Source organism: Orycteropus afer, unplaced genomic scaffold, assembly GCF_000298275.1.
Source record: "Orycteropus afer afer isolate SDZICR_OR568_19922 unplaced genomic scaffold, OryAfe1.0 scaffold00393, whole genome shotgun sequence".
Taxonomy (NCBI): domain Eukaryota; kingdom Metazoa; phylum Chordata; class Mammalia; order Tubulidentata; family Orycteropodidae; genus Orycteropus; species Orycteropus afer.
In genome coordinates, this window is record NW_006921980.1 from 1128188 (window position 1) to 1143017 (window position 14830).

General features: G+C 40.8%; 1 protein-coding gene across 1 annotated transcript in view; it reads left to right on the plus strand.

Moving 5' to 3' along the window:
* The window catches only part of RUFY1 (RUN and FYVE domain containing 1), a 123046-nt gene that overhangs the window by 97488 nt on the left and 10728 nt on the right, over positions 1–14830 (plus strand). Inside the window, exons 12-15 of the mRNA XM_007953410.2 lie at positions 7660–7757; positions 10823–10942; positions 11790–11919; positions 14531–14625. Of these exons, the coding sequence (XP_007951601.2) occupies positions 7660–7757; positions 10823–10942; positions 11790–11919; positions 14531–14625 (443 nt within the window). The remainder of the gene's footprint in view (positions 1–7659; positions 7758–10822; positions 10943–11789; positions 11920–14530; positions 14626–14830) is intronic.

Consider the following 14830-nt stretch of genomic DNA (forward strand, 5'->3'; position numbering starts at 1 on the left):
TTCATTTTTCCCATGCTGCTTTCAGGATTCTTTCTTTGTCTTTGGTTTTAATGAGTTTGATGATGATATAGCTTGGTGATTTTCTTTTGGGGTCTATCCTATTTGGGGTTCATTGGACTTCCTGAATTGATATATTCTCATCTTTCATCATATCAGGGAAGTTCTCTTCCAACAAATCTTGGACAATTTTCTCAGTGATTTTCTTTTTCTCTGAGGTCTCTTTTTGATGGTCTGTTTTAATTACTACATTTTTGTAGCATGTTTTAATGTCTGATAGGTCAAGCCAGTCTACTTTGCTCTTTTATTTCTTCCTTCCCTCCTTCTCTTCTAAGATTGACTTATTTGTAGACTTTTATTCTTGATAAAAACTATAGAGTAAGTTTATAAAAACCAAAACTAAACCCACTGCCATTGAGTCAATTCTGACTCCTAATGACCCTATATAGGACAGACTAGAACTGCCCCATAGGATTTCCAAGGCTAATGGCATAGTGCCTAAGGCATTTGACTACTAACCAGAAGGCTTGTGGTTCAAACCCACCAGCCACTCCTCAGAAGGAAAATTGGGCAATCTACTTCCATAGAGATACAACCTCAGAATCCCAAGGAGGGGTCCCTGTGCGTCAAAATTGACTCAACAGCAGTGAGCTTGGTTTGTTCTTTTTGTGTACATTCTTATGGAGGCAGACTGCCTCATTTTTCTCCCATGGAGCGAAATTTTGTCTAAAACAAGTCCAGCTGAATTTTTTTAATGGGGATTGCATTGAATTTATACATTAATTTTGGGGAAAACTGACCTCTGTATACTATTAAGAGGTTCCATCCAAGAACATGGGATAGATTTCCATTTATTCAGATATTGATTTTTGTCATCTTTTTTTTCTCTATAAAGGAGTTCTGGTGGCACAGTGCCTAAGGCATTTGACTGCTAACCTGATGGTTGGTGGTTCAAACCCACCAGCCATTCCATGGAAGGAAGATGGGGCATTCAGCTTACATAAAGATATACCACCTCAAAAACCCACTGGGGGTTGCTGAGTCAGAACTGACTCGATGGTAATGAATTTTGGATCTTCTATAAAGGTCTTGCCTTTTTGCTAATCCTAGACTCCTTATAATTTGTATTATTAGTGTAACTAATGCCTTTTTTTGGTTACATTCTCTTGCTAAGTCTTGCTGGGTTTTTGTTTGTTTGTTTGTTTTTGGTATGTTGCTCTTTGTATTTGGCACCTAACTTACCATCTAGTTCTAACAGATGATCTACTGATCCTGTTGGTTTTATATATAATTAATCATATCATTGGCAAATAAAAAGTTTCATCTCTTTACAGGGAGTCCTGGTGGCACAGTGGTTAAGCATTTAGCTCCTAACCAAAAACTTGGTGGTTCAAATTCCCTAGCTCTTGTGTGGGAGAAAGATGTGGTAGTCTGCTTCTGTTAAAAATTAACAGCCTTGGAAAGTCTATGGGACAGCTCTACTCTGTCCTGTAGGGTTTTTGTGATTCAGGACTGCATTAAACAGTAGAAGAAATAGTGAGCAAACTCATGGTCCTTATCTTAAAGGGAATACATATAAATTTCTAAGTATATAATGCTGGCCAGATTTTTGGTATATAATCTTTTAAGAAGTAAAGGAACTGGCCTTCTATTTCTTGTTTACTCAGAAATTGTATTATAAATGAGTGTTGAGCTTTATTAAATACTTCTATATTTTTTATCTATTGTGACAATTATTCTATATCTCCTTTACTTATGTTGTGATTTATATTGATAGATTTTCTCATGTTAAACAGTCCTCACATTCCTGAATCCTACTTGGTTATGGTATACTATTTTTCAATATATTCTTGATTCAGTTGGGTAATATATATGTTTATGTGTTTATCTATAAATCATAGATAAATTAAGATGAGTCTTGAGGACTTCCGGTAGGATGGAGGAATAGGCCAACAAGTGACACAGGCCCTCTTCAACAAAGAAAAGAAAAATCAATTGACAGAGTTACAGATGATAATCCTGGAGCCCTGAACTTTGAAAGGAACTATACAGAAGTGAATTAGGCACCAACTAGTGGAAAAACATGAACAAAAACAGAGACAAAATACAGAGACAGTCAGAGCTGCGGACTGTCAGCTACTCTGACAGGACCAACAGCCTGAATATTTCCAAGTGGTGTTGGGACCTGAGAATTGACCTGAAGATCAGCCCTGGTCACCAAGGGCTGCAGGGACAACTGTACTGGTGGCCTATGACTAGGAAGGGAAACAGCAAGGAGGGAGACAACCTGAGCTGTTGACTTTCCGCTGTCCAGAGGGCATAGCCATTTTGATTGTTTACACACAGCAGCCATTTTGGATATTTAAAGTGACTGAGGGCACAGCCATATTGAATGTTTACAAGCAGTGGCCATTTGGGATATTTAAAGTGACCGAGGGTGCAGCCATTTTGAATGTTTACAAGAGGTGGCCATTTTGGATATTTAAAGTGACTGAGGATGCAGCCATTTTCAATCTTTAGAAGTGGCAACCACTTTGGATTTTAAAGTGACAGGATACTCATTCGGATTGCAGGGACCTAAGATAGGCTTTGTTTCCCAAGGTCGGCAGGGACATATGAGAGGCTGACAACAGGAGAGGAGACAGGTGGTAAGTGTATAAGTGCTGTCACCTAGTGAATAGAGGAGCACAGCACAGTTCCCTGCTTACGTAGATAATATACAAACAAAACAAAGACAACGAAAATCGTGGGCAAGTCACACCAACATACAATCACCAATTAAATATAAACACAAAAACATCACAATGCCTTGGAGACAACAGAGCATCACAGTCCACACAAAGAAGCAAGATAAAGCAGGAGAAACAAGGGACCAGGATACAGACCCAAAACACATCCCTGAGGAAGACGCAGCATTGGAACTCCCTTATAAGGAATTCAAAAGAATTATAGTTAGGTATCTTCAATGAATTGAGACAGATCAAAGGAAACACAGAGAAAACCCCAGAACAATTTCAAAAAACAATACAAGAACAAAATGACAAAATAATGAAAAATTAGAAATGATACAAAATCTCCAGTTAGAAACCCAGAAGATCAATACTAAATTTTCAGAAATAGATAAGACATTGAATGGGCAAAGGAGCAGAATTGAATCCATGGAAAACAGAATTAGGGAAATTGAAGGCAAATACCTGAATACTTCTCTGTTGTTGTTATTTGCCGTCGAGTCGACCCCGACTCATAGCGACCCCTTCTTGGGTTTCCGAGGCAGTATCACTACGGAAGTAAGATTGCCCAACCTTCCTTCCGAGGAGTGACTGGTGGGTTTGAACCGCCAGCCTTCTGGTTAGCAGTCAAGTGCCTTAGGCACTATGCTACCAGAGCTCCCGAATACTTCTCTGGAAAGGGATAAATCAGAAAAAAGATCAAAACAAAATGAAGAAAGCCTAAGGTTCATGTGGGATACCATCAAAAGGAATAACTTATGTGTAATTGGGATTCCAGAACAGGCAGAGACAAATAAAACTGCAGAGAAAATTGTCAAAGATTTGTTAGAAGAGAATTTTCCTGGTATGATGAAAGATGAGAATATATCCATTCAGGAAGTCCAATAAACCCCAAACAGGATAGACCCCAAAAGAAAATCACCCAGATATATCATTATAATACTCACCAAAACCAAAGACAAAGAAAGAATCGTAAGAGCAGCACGAGAAAAACAAAAAGTTACCTACAAGGGGCAACCAATAAGACTAAGCTCAGATTTCTCGACAGAAACCATGCAGGGGAGAAGATAATAGGATGGTATATATAAAACATTGAAAGACAAAAATTTCCATCTAAGAATTATGTACCCAGTTATGTGTATGTCTGTGTATATGTGTGTGTGTGTGTGTGTATGAACTCTACTGGCATAGTGCCTAAGGCATTTTTGACTGCTAACCAGAAGGCTGGTGGTTCAAACCCACCAGGCACTCCTTCGAAGGAAGATGGGGCAATCTACTTCTGTAATGATACCTTCTCAAAAACCCAAAGAGGGGTCGCTATGACTCGGATAAATACCTCTTTGTTGTGTGGCATCAAGTCAAGTCCAAGTTACAATTACCCTATATGACAGAGGACTGCCCCAGAGGGTTTCCTAGGCTATAATTTTTATGGACATGTAAAAGGAGGGTGAGAATGGTTGCACATCTTGAAAAATTAATTCAGTGTCCCTGAATTGTAAATGTAGAAATTGTTGAATTGGTATAGGTTTTGTGATGTACATTTTCAACAACAACAACAAATAAATTATTAAAAACAAAGAATTGTAATACATTGAGTATATAGAATAGAACGAAAAAACTGTATCAAACTGTTAGTAATGATGATTTTTGTTTAGTTTGGGGAATTTCTATTTTTAATTTACTTATTTCTGAGTTTTTACATTTTTTACAAAGATATATATTTACATATATTATGATTAGCAATATCTAAATAAAGGAAGATGTCATCATCATTTTTAAAAAAGAAAAAAAAAGAAAAGAATTATGTACCCAGCAAAATTGTCCCTCAAATATGATGGTGAAATTAGGACATTTCCAGATAAGCAGAAATTAAGGGAATTTGTTAAAACCAGAACAACCTTACAAGAGATGCTAAAGGGAGTCCTTTGGACAGAGAATCAACAACAGCCAACAACAACTGACCATTAACTCACATGATGACATAACCCAGAAACCAACCCAGCTATGGAAGTATCCAAAGTAAAGAACCCTACAAGATTGTAAACAGGAAACCAGAGACATCCATTGACAAATGAGGACAACTATAAACCAAAAAGAGGGAAAAAAACTGTGTCATTACAGAACTTCTAGATGGTAGGGAAGTCAAGACAACTACATGATAGAACAGACTGTTCTAAACTTGGGAGAAAACTATTAAATCACAGAGTAACCTCAAATAAAAATGATAAACCTTCACATCAAAATAAAAAAGAAGACCGGCACAAATATTTAGCAAATACTAAAACATTAGCAACGAAAGAAGTGATAATAGGATTCATAAACAAAATGAGCTCAGCATAGAAAGTTATATGGAACAAAGAAATCAGCACCACGAAAAACACATAACAAAAACGAGAGCAACAAATTCAGATTTGCCGATAATTACATATCTGGCAAGGGACTTATCTCTAAGATTTATAGTAAACTCCAACGCCTCAACACCAAAGGAATTAACAATCCAGTTGAAAACTGGGCAGAAGACATGAATAGACACTGTACCAAGGAGGATATTCAGGTGGCCAGCTAATATATGAAGAGATGCTTGCAATCATTGGCCATCAGAGAGATGTAAATTAAAACAACAGTGAGATACTGTCTCACCCCAGCACTGATTTTCAACGAGACAGAAAATAACAGATGATGATGGGGATGTGGAGAGATTGGGATTCCCATACACTGCTGGTGGGACTGTGAAGTGATACAACTACTGTGGAAAGCAATATGGCGATTCCTTAGAAAGTTGGAATTGGAGATACCATTTGACCCAGCAATCCCATTACTAGGTATATCTCCTAGAGAGGTGAGAGCCAGGACAGGAACAGATATATGCACACTCATGTTCACCACAGGACTATTTACAATAGCAAAAAGATGGAAATAACCTACATACATGCCCATCAGCAGAAGAGTGGATGACCAAACTCTGGTACATACACATAATGGAATGCTATGCTGCACTAAAGAATAATGTAGAGTCTGCAAAACACTGGATAATATGGATGAACTTGGAGGACATTATGCTGAGTGAAATAAGTCAAGCACAGAAGGACAAATACAGTATTATTTCGTTGTTGTGGAGGGTCAAGGAAAGGTTTATATATGGAGGGAAACTTTCTTTGTTGGTTGCCAGGGTGGGAGGGGAGGGGAGAAAACACTGCAAAAAAAAAAAAAAGTATTGACCCATGTCACTTTAGTTTTATGTATTTCACTGTACATAAATTATATTTCAATAAAATGCATTAAAAAAATTAACATGAGCCTCTTAATATACTTTTCTTTTACTAACCTTATTTGACTTCAGAACCACAGTTAGACTGCATTATAAAATAATTTTCCCTGCTCTCTCTCTTTCTTTGGGATAACTTGTATAAGATGGCAAGTATCCTCAAAAAAGTCTTGAGAACTTACCTGTTTTATAGGTCTCATCTGGGTGTGGGGCTTTTGGGATGACAAAACTTTGAATACCATCAGTTATTGGCCCATTCACATTTTTTATTTCTTCTCATACCAATTTTGATATACTTCTGTATTTTTTTCCAAAATACTATTTTGTTTAGGTTTCTAATATTTTAGCTTATGGTTATTCATAATATTCTTGTACAGAATTGTTTAAATCCCCTTTTCATTTAGCATTTACTTACTTGCATCTTCTTTTTTCTTTATTCAGCCTTGCCATAGACCAGCTTTTTTTCCTAATAGTCCCTGTAGCTTGTTGTTGGTATTGCTTATGTCATTGATTTCTGCCTTCATCTTTATTATGTTCTACTTTCTTTGTTTGCTCTGGAGCTTTTTCTCAGCTTCTTGAAATTTATTTAAAATGAAAAAATGTCTACCAAGTACTATTTTAGCTTTGTCCTTCCTATTTAACAAAAATATTTCATCTAAGGAGCACCAGATGACCAGGACTTTTCTCCCTTGGAGCTGCTGGATGGATTTGAATCACAAACCTTTCAGTTAACAGAAAGTTTTGTGCTGTTGTGCCACCAGGATCCTTTAGTGTGGCATCTTAGATGCAGTGAAATATTGTACAGTGTTTTCACTGTATTTTAGCTCTAACTATTTCATGATTTCCCTGCTGGTTTATTTCTTTAGCTCAGCAGTTTGTTAATATTATGCTAGTTAGTGTCCAAGTATGAGGTATTTTTAACTGTTCTTTCATTATTAATTTCTAATTTTATTATGTTAAGGTCAGAATACAGTATGTATATTACTTCTTTGGAATTTATTAGAATTTCTTTCTGTCTTCAGCTTTTGTGTATCCTTTTATTTTAAGGGTGTCTCTTATAAACACATAGGAACATGGGGCACTCCCTCCAGATCAGTGAGTATCTGTCAGAGTTTAAAGCACACAGATGCAGGTATGAACCCTAAGCCACCTCTCTTTTGCTCTCCATCCCTCAGCCAGCTGCTTTTTCTTGCTGAGCCTCCCTCTCTTGATCATCCCTCAGCCAGCTGCTTTTTCTTGCTGAGCCTCCCTCTCTTGATCATCCCTCAGCCAGCTGCTTTTTCTTGCTGAGCCTCCCTCTCTTGATCATAGAGGTAGGGAGGGGCAAGAAGGCACTGTGCCTGCCTGCCCAGAGAGCTGTACAAGGTGGGAGTTATGTTTGTGCCCAGCAGTCTGACTCTGAAGTTTCTTCTCAAAAAAAGGAGCAAGTATTATCTTTCCTACAGGAGAAAAAAGACTCCTTTACTTCCCTCTTTGCCTTTCTTTCTATTGATAAAGCTGGAAACCTTGACCCAGTTTATCTTCCAGGGCTCTAGGGAAGAACAGCAATTAATGAAACACCCTTGAAAGTGTTACAGAAGTACAAGGTTAATAATTGATTGCTGTTTGTAATCAGGGGCAGGACTAGGGGACAGGCAGAATATAAACCCACTTTCCTTCCTTTTATAGACTGCAGAGAGCAATTTACAACAGAAGAATGAAGCCATTACATCTTTTGAAGGAAAAACCAATCAAGTTATGTCCAACATGAAACAAATGGAAGAAAGGTAACCACTTCCTCCTGGCAGATATTCCCTGGAAGGTAGTGGACATTCTCTGGGCCTGGGGATTTACTCAGTCTCTCTCCAAAGGTACAGACAGGTTGAGATGACTGTTTCTTCAGACCTGTAGTCTTACTCAACAAAATGGCTGCATTCACTAGCCTTGTCCAAGCACAAATAAGTTAATCAAATTTCTGACTACTGTGTACACAGCTTGTTTTCTCAGGGATTCAGAACAATGTGGTGAGCTCTTTGTCACTAAAACCAAAAAAACCAAACTCGCTGCCGTCAAGTTGATTTCAACTCATAGCAACCCCTCCTTGGGTTTCCAAGGTGGTATCACTACAAAAGTAGATTGCCCAACCTGCCTTCTGAGGAGTAGCTGGTGGGTTTGAACCACCAGCCTTCTGGTTAGCAGTCAAATGCCTTAGACACTATGTCACCAGAGCTCCTTCCTTGTCACTAGTGTATTTAAATATCTGGCCAGCAGTGCATCTACAGTAGAATTCAAAAACAAACCCACACAGCTGGGGACCATGGTTGCAGGGTACAGCAAGCTCAATTGGCATAACACTACACACAAAAACATTGTTCCACGTCCTACTTTGGCAAGTAGAGACTGGGATCTTGAAAGCTTACAAACGGCCATCTAGATACGATTGATCTCTCCTTGTCCAGAGCAAAGGAAAATGAAGAAAACCAAAGACGCATGGAAACAATTAGTCCAAGGGACTGGTACACCATGTGATCCTCAGCCTATACAACTATGAGACCAGAAGACTAGATGGTGCCCAGCTACCACTGTCAACCACTCAGAGGGAGATCTATGTAGGAGATCCTGGATACAGTGGGAGAACAATGTGAAACAAAACTCAAAATAATTTAAAATAGGGGACCAGGTTTTTTGGTCTGATAGAGCCTGGTGGAACCCCTGAGACTATGGCACCTAGCTGCCCTTCAAGTCTGGAATTGCACTCACTCCTGTGGCTTCCAGCCAAACAAGACAGGCATATGAGCTGAACATTTATATTAGGTAGATACACTCCTTGTAGATCAATCATGGGAAAATAGAAGAACTGTGTATGCACAGGGAGACAGCTTGGTGGGAGGAGTACATGGGAGGGAAGGACACAGGGAAGAGTTGACTGTGGGGAGGAAGTGTGAAGAGATCTGTTGCATTGTGGGAGATTGCAGTCAATATCATGAGACAAAGTATATGTGAACTGCTATATGGAAGATGAATTTGCTTGTAAACTTTCATCCAAATCACAATAAAATTTAAAAAAAAAAAAAGCCATATAAATATGGCCAAGTGATTTTGTACAGAGGTGCAAAATCAAATCAATGAAGAAAGTAGTGTCTTTTCAGTAAATGATGTTGGTGTTGGAATAATTGGACATCTGTATATAAAAAATGAACCTTAACCTATACTTCATACTTTATTTTTAAAAAAATTAACTCAAAATGGATCACAAATCTAAATGCAAAACTTAACTATAAAACTTTTAGAAGAAAAGATAGGAGAAAATCTTTGTGATCTTGGATTAGGCAAAGAGGTCTTAGATATGATGCTAAAAGCACAATCCATAAAAGAAAACTTGATAAATTGGCCTCTATCAGAATTCAACTTTTGCCCTGTGAAAGAAACTGTTAAGACAATAAAAAAAACAAGTTACAGATTGGGAGAAAATTCGCAAATTATGTATCAAACCAAGAACTCGTATCCAGTATATATAAAGAACGCTTCAGACTTAATGATAAACAAATGGACAAAAGACTTGACACTTTACCAAAGAGGATTTACTAATGGGAAATAGGCACATGAAAACCAAAACCAAACTCATTGTCGTCGAGTAGATCCCGATTCATAATGACCCCTCCTTGGGTTTCCGTGGCGGTATCTCTATGGAAGTAGATTGCCCAGTCTTCCTTCCAAGGAGTGGCTGGTAGGTTTGAACCACCAGCTTTCTGGTTAGCAGTCAAATGCCTTAGGCACTACGCCACCAGAGTTCCCATGCATTATGAAAAGACGTTCTATATCATTAGCCATTCGGAAATGCAAATTAAATCACAGTGAGATGTCAGTGCACACTTATTAGAATGGCTAAAAAAAAAATACTCTTTTAAGCTAACAAATACCAAGTGCTAGAAGGACATTGAGCAACTAGAAGTGTCCCATTGCTAGTGGGAAGTAAAATCCACTTTGAAGTTAAACATATACTTACTGTATGACACAGCAATCCTATTCCTGGGTATTTGCCCAAGAGAAATTAAAATTTAATGTTTACACAAAAATGTATACACAAATATTCATAGCAGTTCTATTCATAATTGCCAAAAACTGAAAGCAACATAAATGCCCTTCAAACTGGGGTATGTGTATATAATGAAATACAGTTGTTGTTGTTGTTAAGTGCCGTCGAGTCGTTTCCAACTCATAGCGACCCCGTGCACAGCAGAACAAAACACTGCCCGATCCCGCGCCAGTTCCACAATCCCTGCTATACTTGAGCCCATCATTGCAGCCACCGTGTCAATCTATCTCGTTAAAGGCCTCCCCCTCTTTCGTTGACCCTCCACCCTACCAAGCATGACATCCTTCTCCAGGGAATGGTCCCTTCTTACAACATGACCAATGAAATACTACTCACCCATAAAAAGGAATAATGAACCATTGATGTACACAAAAGCTTGGCTATATCTCAGAGACACTATGCTGAGAGAAGCCAGTCTCAAAAGGTTATATAATGTACAATTCCATTTATGTGACATTCTCAAAAAGACAAAAACTATAATGTCAGAGAACAGATCTGGGCTGAAAGGAGTCAGAGAGAGGGAGAGTATTACTACAGAGGAGTAACACAAGGGAGTTTTTTTTGAGGTAATGGTGCAGATCTATATATCCTGATTGTGGTTATACAAATCTGTACACATATTAAGACTCATGAAACTATATGCACACATTAGAACCTTTTCTGTTTAAAATGATAGAAATAATTAAAGCCAGCAGGAATATTGGAAAAAAAAAAAATTGTAAGACTTCGACTTCTGTTTGTTTGTGTTCCATCCAGGCTGCAGCACTCAGAGCGGGCCAGGCAGGGGGCCGAGGAGCAGACCCACAAGCTGCAGCAGGAGCTGGGCAGGCGGGTGGGCGCCCTGCAGCAACAGCTCGCCCAGCTGCATGCCCAGTGGTAGGCCTGGCTTGCAAGATCGGGAGGGCCTTGGGAAGGGCTAGAAGGCCAGCTTCTGATCTTCTTGTCTTCAGAAATAATTGAGGGCAGAAAGCATCTTGTTTCAGAGTTTAATTACCCCTTCTCAGACTAGAGTTAGAGCCTATCAGAAGAGAGCATATGTGCTAAACAAAACACCTGTTGATGAGAGAAAAAAACAAAACAAAACTCACGCCATCAAGTCAATTCCAACTCATAGTGACCCCCGTTGGGTTTCCAAGGCTATAAATCTTTACAGATGCAGACTGCCTCATTTTCCTTCTGTGGAGCAGCTGGTGGGTTTGAACTGCCAACCTTTTGGTTAGTAACCACTATACCACTGGAGCTCCCTGTTGATGAAAGAGGTGGTCTTTATTCCCCATTTCACAAATGAGACATAGGCTTTAGTGGGTTCATTAACATTCCCGGGCCCCTCACCTGCTAAGAAGAAATAGTCATCCCTGACCAGCTACCATCTTTCTCCCCCATGTCTCCTCCTCCCTCCAGGATCCTCTATTACCAGTGGACTTTGGGAAAAAGCAGCATATGTTTTGAACTCTTTCTTTCCCTTCAGGTTTCCATTCCAATAGAGGATTCTTCTTTTGTGTTTTTTAGAGCTTTTTTCCTTTTTCTCTAGTTACGTAATGTCAAATGTGTACCTGTCTTATAGAGGTGGCCCTAGGGGGAGCCTTCCATTACCATGTCTTGCTGAATGGTTTAGATGCTCAGTGACATCTTGGAAATTGGGGTAGGGGATTGGGTTGTGGATTGTGGATTTTCCATGAAAATCTCCATTGAGACTAACTCAAGTTTATTTTGGGGAAAACAGCTCAAGTCTAGAGAAGGAGTTGAAATCAGAAAAAGAACAAAGACAAGCTCTTCAGCGAGAATTACAGCATGAGAAAGACACCTCCTCTCTGCTCCAAACAGAGCTGCAACAAGTAGAAGGATTAAAAAAGGTAAAGGGTGTTGCCTTTGGGAAGGAAAGAGCCCCTAACAGTCTCCAGAAGTCCCTGCTGAGAGCCTCAGCTACAGGCCTCCCCTCCCTGCTTGTGCCTGCCTGGAGCTCATACAGCCACAAAGCAGGCCCCTGCTGTGCACTAAGCACTGCTTTGGGCTTGGGGACACTGCTCAAAGAAAGCGGGTGAGCTCCCACTCCCAGGGAGCTTATGTGCTGAGAAGAGAAGGCAAAAGTATACTGTTAAGCCAGGAAGCAAACTAGATAAATGCAGACAGTGGTAAGTGCTGTAAAGAGACTAAACAGGAAGATGTGAGCCCACCAGCGGGGCCCAAGGTGGAGAAAGAGAAGTTCAATCTAGAAGGGGGTGCCAGTTCAGCAGAGATCTGAGTGATAAGCCAGAGGCAGCCTTGCAGAGCTGGGAACAGAGCCAATAGGCAGACAGCAGGGTGTGGAGGGCTCAATTTACCTCAGGCACAGAAAGAAGAGCACCAAGGCTGGCAGCTGGCTGGCTTGTGGCTGGAGTGTGCCTGGGAGCTAAGGCCTGAGCAGGAGGGAGCCGACCATATGATGTTCTCAGCCTGCAAAGGAATTTGGAGGGGCATAATTCATTTTAAGATCACTTTGGCTACTGTGTAGAGAATGAATGGTACAAAAAAACAAAGCAGCGCACTGCCTTCAAGTAGGATCTGACTCATAGCGACCCCTCCTTGGGTTTCCGAGGTGGTATCACTATGGGAACAGATTGCCCAACCTTCCTTCTGAGGAGTGTCTGGTAGGTTTGAACCACCAGCCTGCTGGTTGGCAGTCAAATGCATTAGGCACTAAGCCACCGAACTCCTTGAATGAATGGTAGAGGCAAGAAACCAAACTGGGAGTTACCTGCAAATTTTTTTTAACAAGTCTTTGTCCACACCGTAACTTCAGAGGCTGGTTTGCCAAATGGCCCAGTGTCAGGTTCCCTGGCTCTCCAGAAGCCGCCTGTCCTGAGTCGTCCCTGAGAAGCAGACTGACCCAAAGACTTAAGTCTCCACTAGAGTAGACATGATATCCTGGAGTTGTCGCAGTTATTTGGGGACCCCACCTCAACCAGGACTAGCACCCCTGAAGATTTGGCCTGGATTCTGTGGGCTCCAGAGCAGGAGGCAGTGGGTAGGGAGAACATATATTCAACTCGAGTTGCCTGGATACTGTCTAGATGTAGAGCTAACACACCTCCATCCCTAGGAAATGCAAAGGTCCACTTAATTTTCCCCCTGTGTAAAATCATCAGAAGTCTTCCCAGAAGGTGAGAAGGAAGGTTACAGCAGTTCTGGACAGAGCTAATTGCAGCTTGGAGTTCTACAGTAGAGAGGGCTTCCTTGGGTCTGCACTCTAGGGGGTTATGCACTCTCTCCTCTCAGTTCTCAGGGCTGCTGGCCAGTTCAGTGTGACCAAGCCAAAAATGGACTCATACACACACACATGTGTAGGAAAGGTCCTTCTTATGGCTGAGGCAGCATCCAAGCCTGGATTTTTGTTGTATTGTACAGGTAACTGGTGTAGCTGTGCAATTAGAATAGAAAGGCTCTTTTGATTTCTGTGGGAAAGTACCTAAAGCCCCTTCTGAAACATGGAGCAGCCCTGGGTTGGAGGTCTGGGGATGGCTAGGATGTGAGGGCAGCTGCCTCAAAGCCACAGGGAGGAGATAAGGAATTTAGAAAGTTTTGCTACATCATGGAGCATGCCCCCTTTGCTCCATGTGAAAATACTTCAGGCTAAGATTTGAATTCAGTTCTTCACCTCAAAAAAAGAAAACTGTGTGTTTCACATAACCAGTAAGCCCTCGGAATCCCTCTTGTGCCTCCTCTTCATACTAATAGGCTCCAGGTCAGGAGATCTTAGCAGGGGGAAATGTTCACCACTAAGCCCCCTGTTGCTCAATGGCCCTTGTGAGTTCCACTCAGCTCCACTCTGGGGACCTTCGGAGACAGGGGCTTCCTTGCCCCTTAGACTGTGAATGAGATCCTAGATCTGGCCCTAACAAGCCACATCTCATTCTCAAGAAATTCTGACCTTTATTTTTAGAAAAAAAAGTTCATTCAGTGGTAAGCAAAAATGCCTCCTTTTAAGCTAGCCTTCACTGGCATGGGCTTTGTATCATTTTGTGTGTAGTTATCTGGTTTTTAAAATCTTTTTTAGTAGAAGTTCAGATAGGTAGAGCCTGACTTGCTTGTCCTGTTAGGGTGTCTTTTTCTGATGATCTTAGCTGCTTCATGTGCCATATCCATCCCCAGCTGCAGAGCGCTCCTGCAGCACCCGTGTTCAGTCCTGCCCATTCTTGAGAAATTAGTATGCAATGTAATCTATTAAATAATCCTTTAATGGCTGAGGTTAGTAAAAACCAAAACCAAACTCATTGCCATCAAACGATTCCGACACGTAACGACCCTGTAGGACAACGCTGCAGATCTTTTATAGGAACAGACTGCCACATCTTTCTCCAGTGGAGCCTTTGCATTTTGCTTTTGGAAAGCATTCTCACCTGCTTGTTGCTCTTGTTATTAAACCTTAAAAAAATAATAATAAATAAGACTCCACTATGTGTCAGGTATCTGGTTTGTTCATTTTAGGAGCTGCGGGAGCTCCAGGATGAGAAGGCAGAGTTACAGAAGGTGTGTAATGAGCAGGAACAAGCCCTCCAGGAAATGGGACTGCACCTCAGCCAGTAAGACCCCCCAGCTTCCCTGACCTGCCACCCCTTGCAGGACTGGAGGGTGGGCTCCCTCTCCAGTAAGGACACCCCACTAGTCTGCCCACTTCATCACTCAAGCCCCAAGCCTTGATGTCCTGCTGTCCAAAGGAGGGATGTCCATTCAGGAGGCCAGCTTGCTGTTTAAGGGCCAGCTCCCAGGAAGTCAGGCCACAGAGGT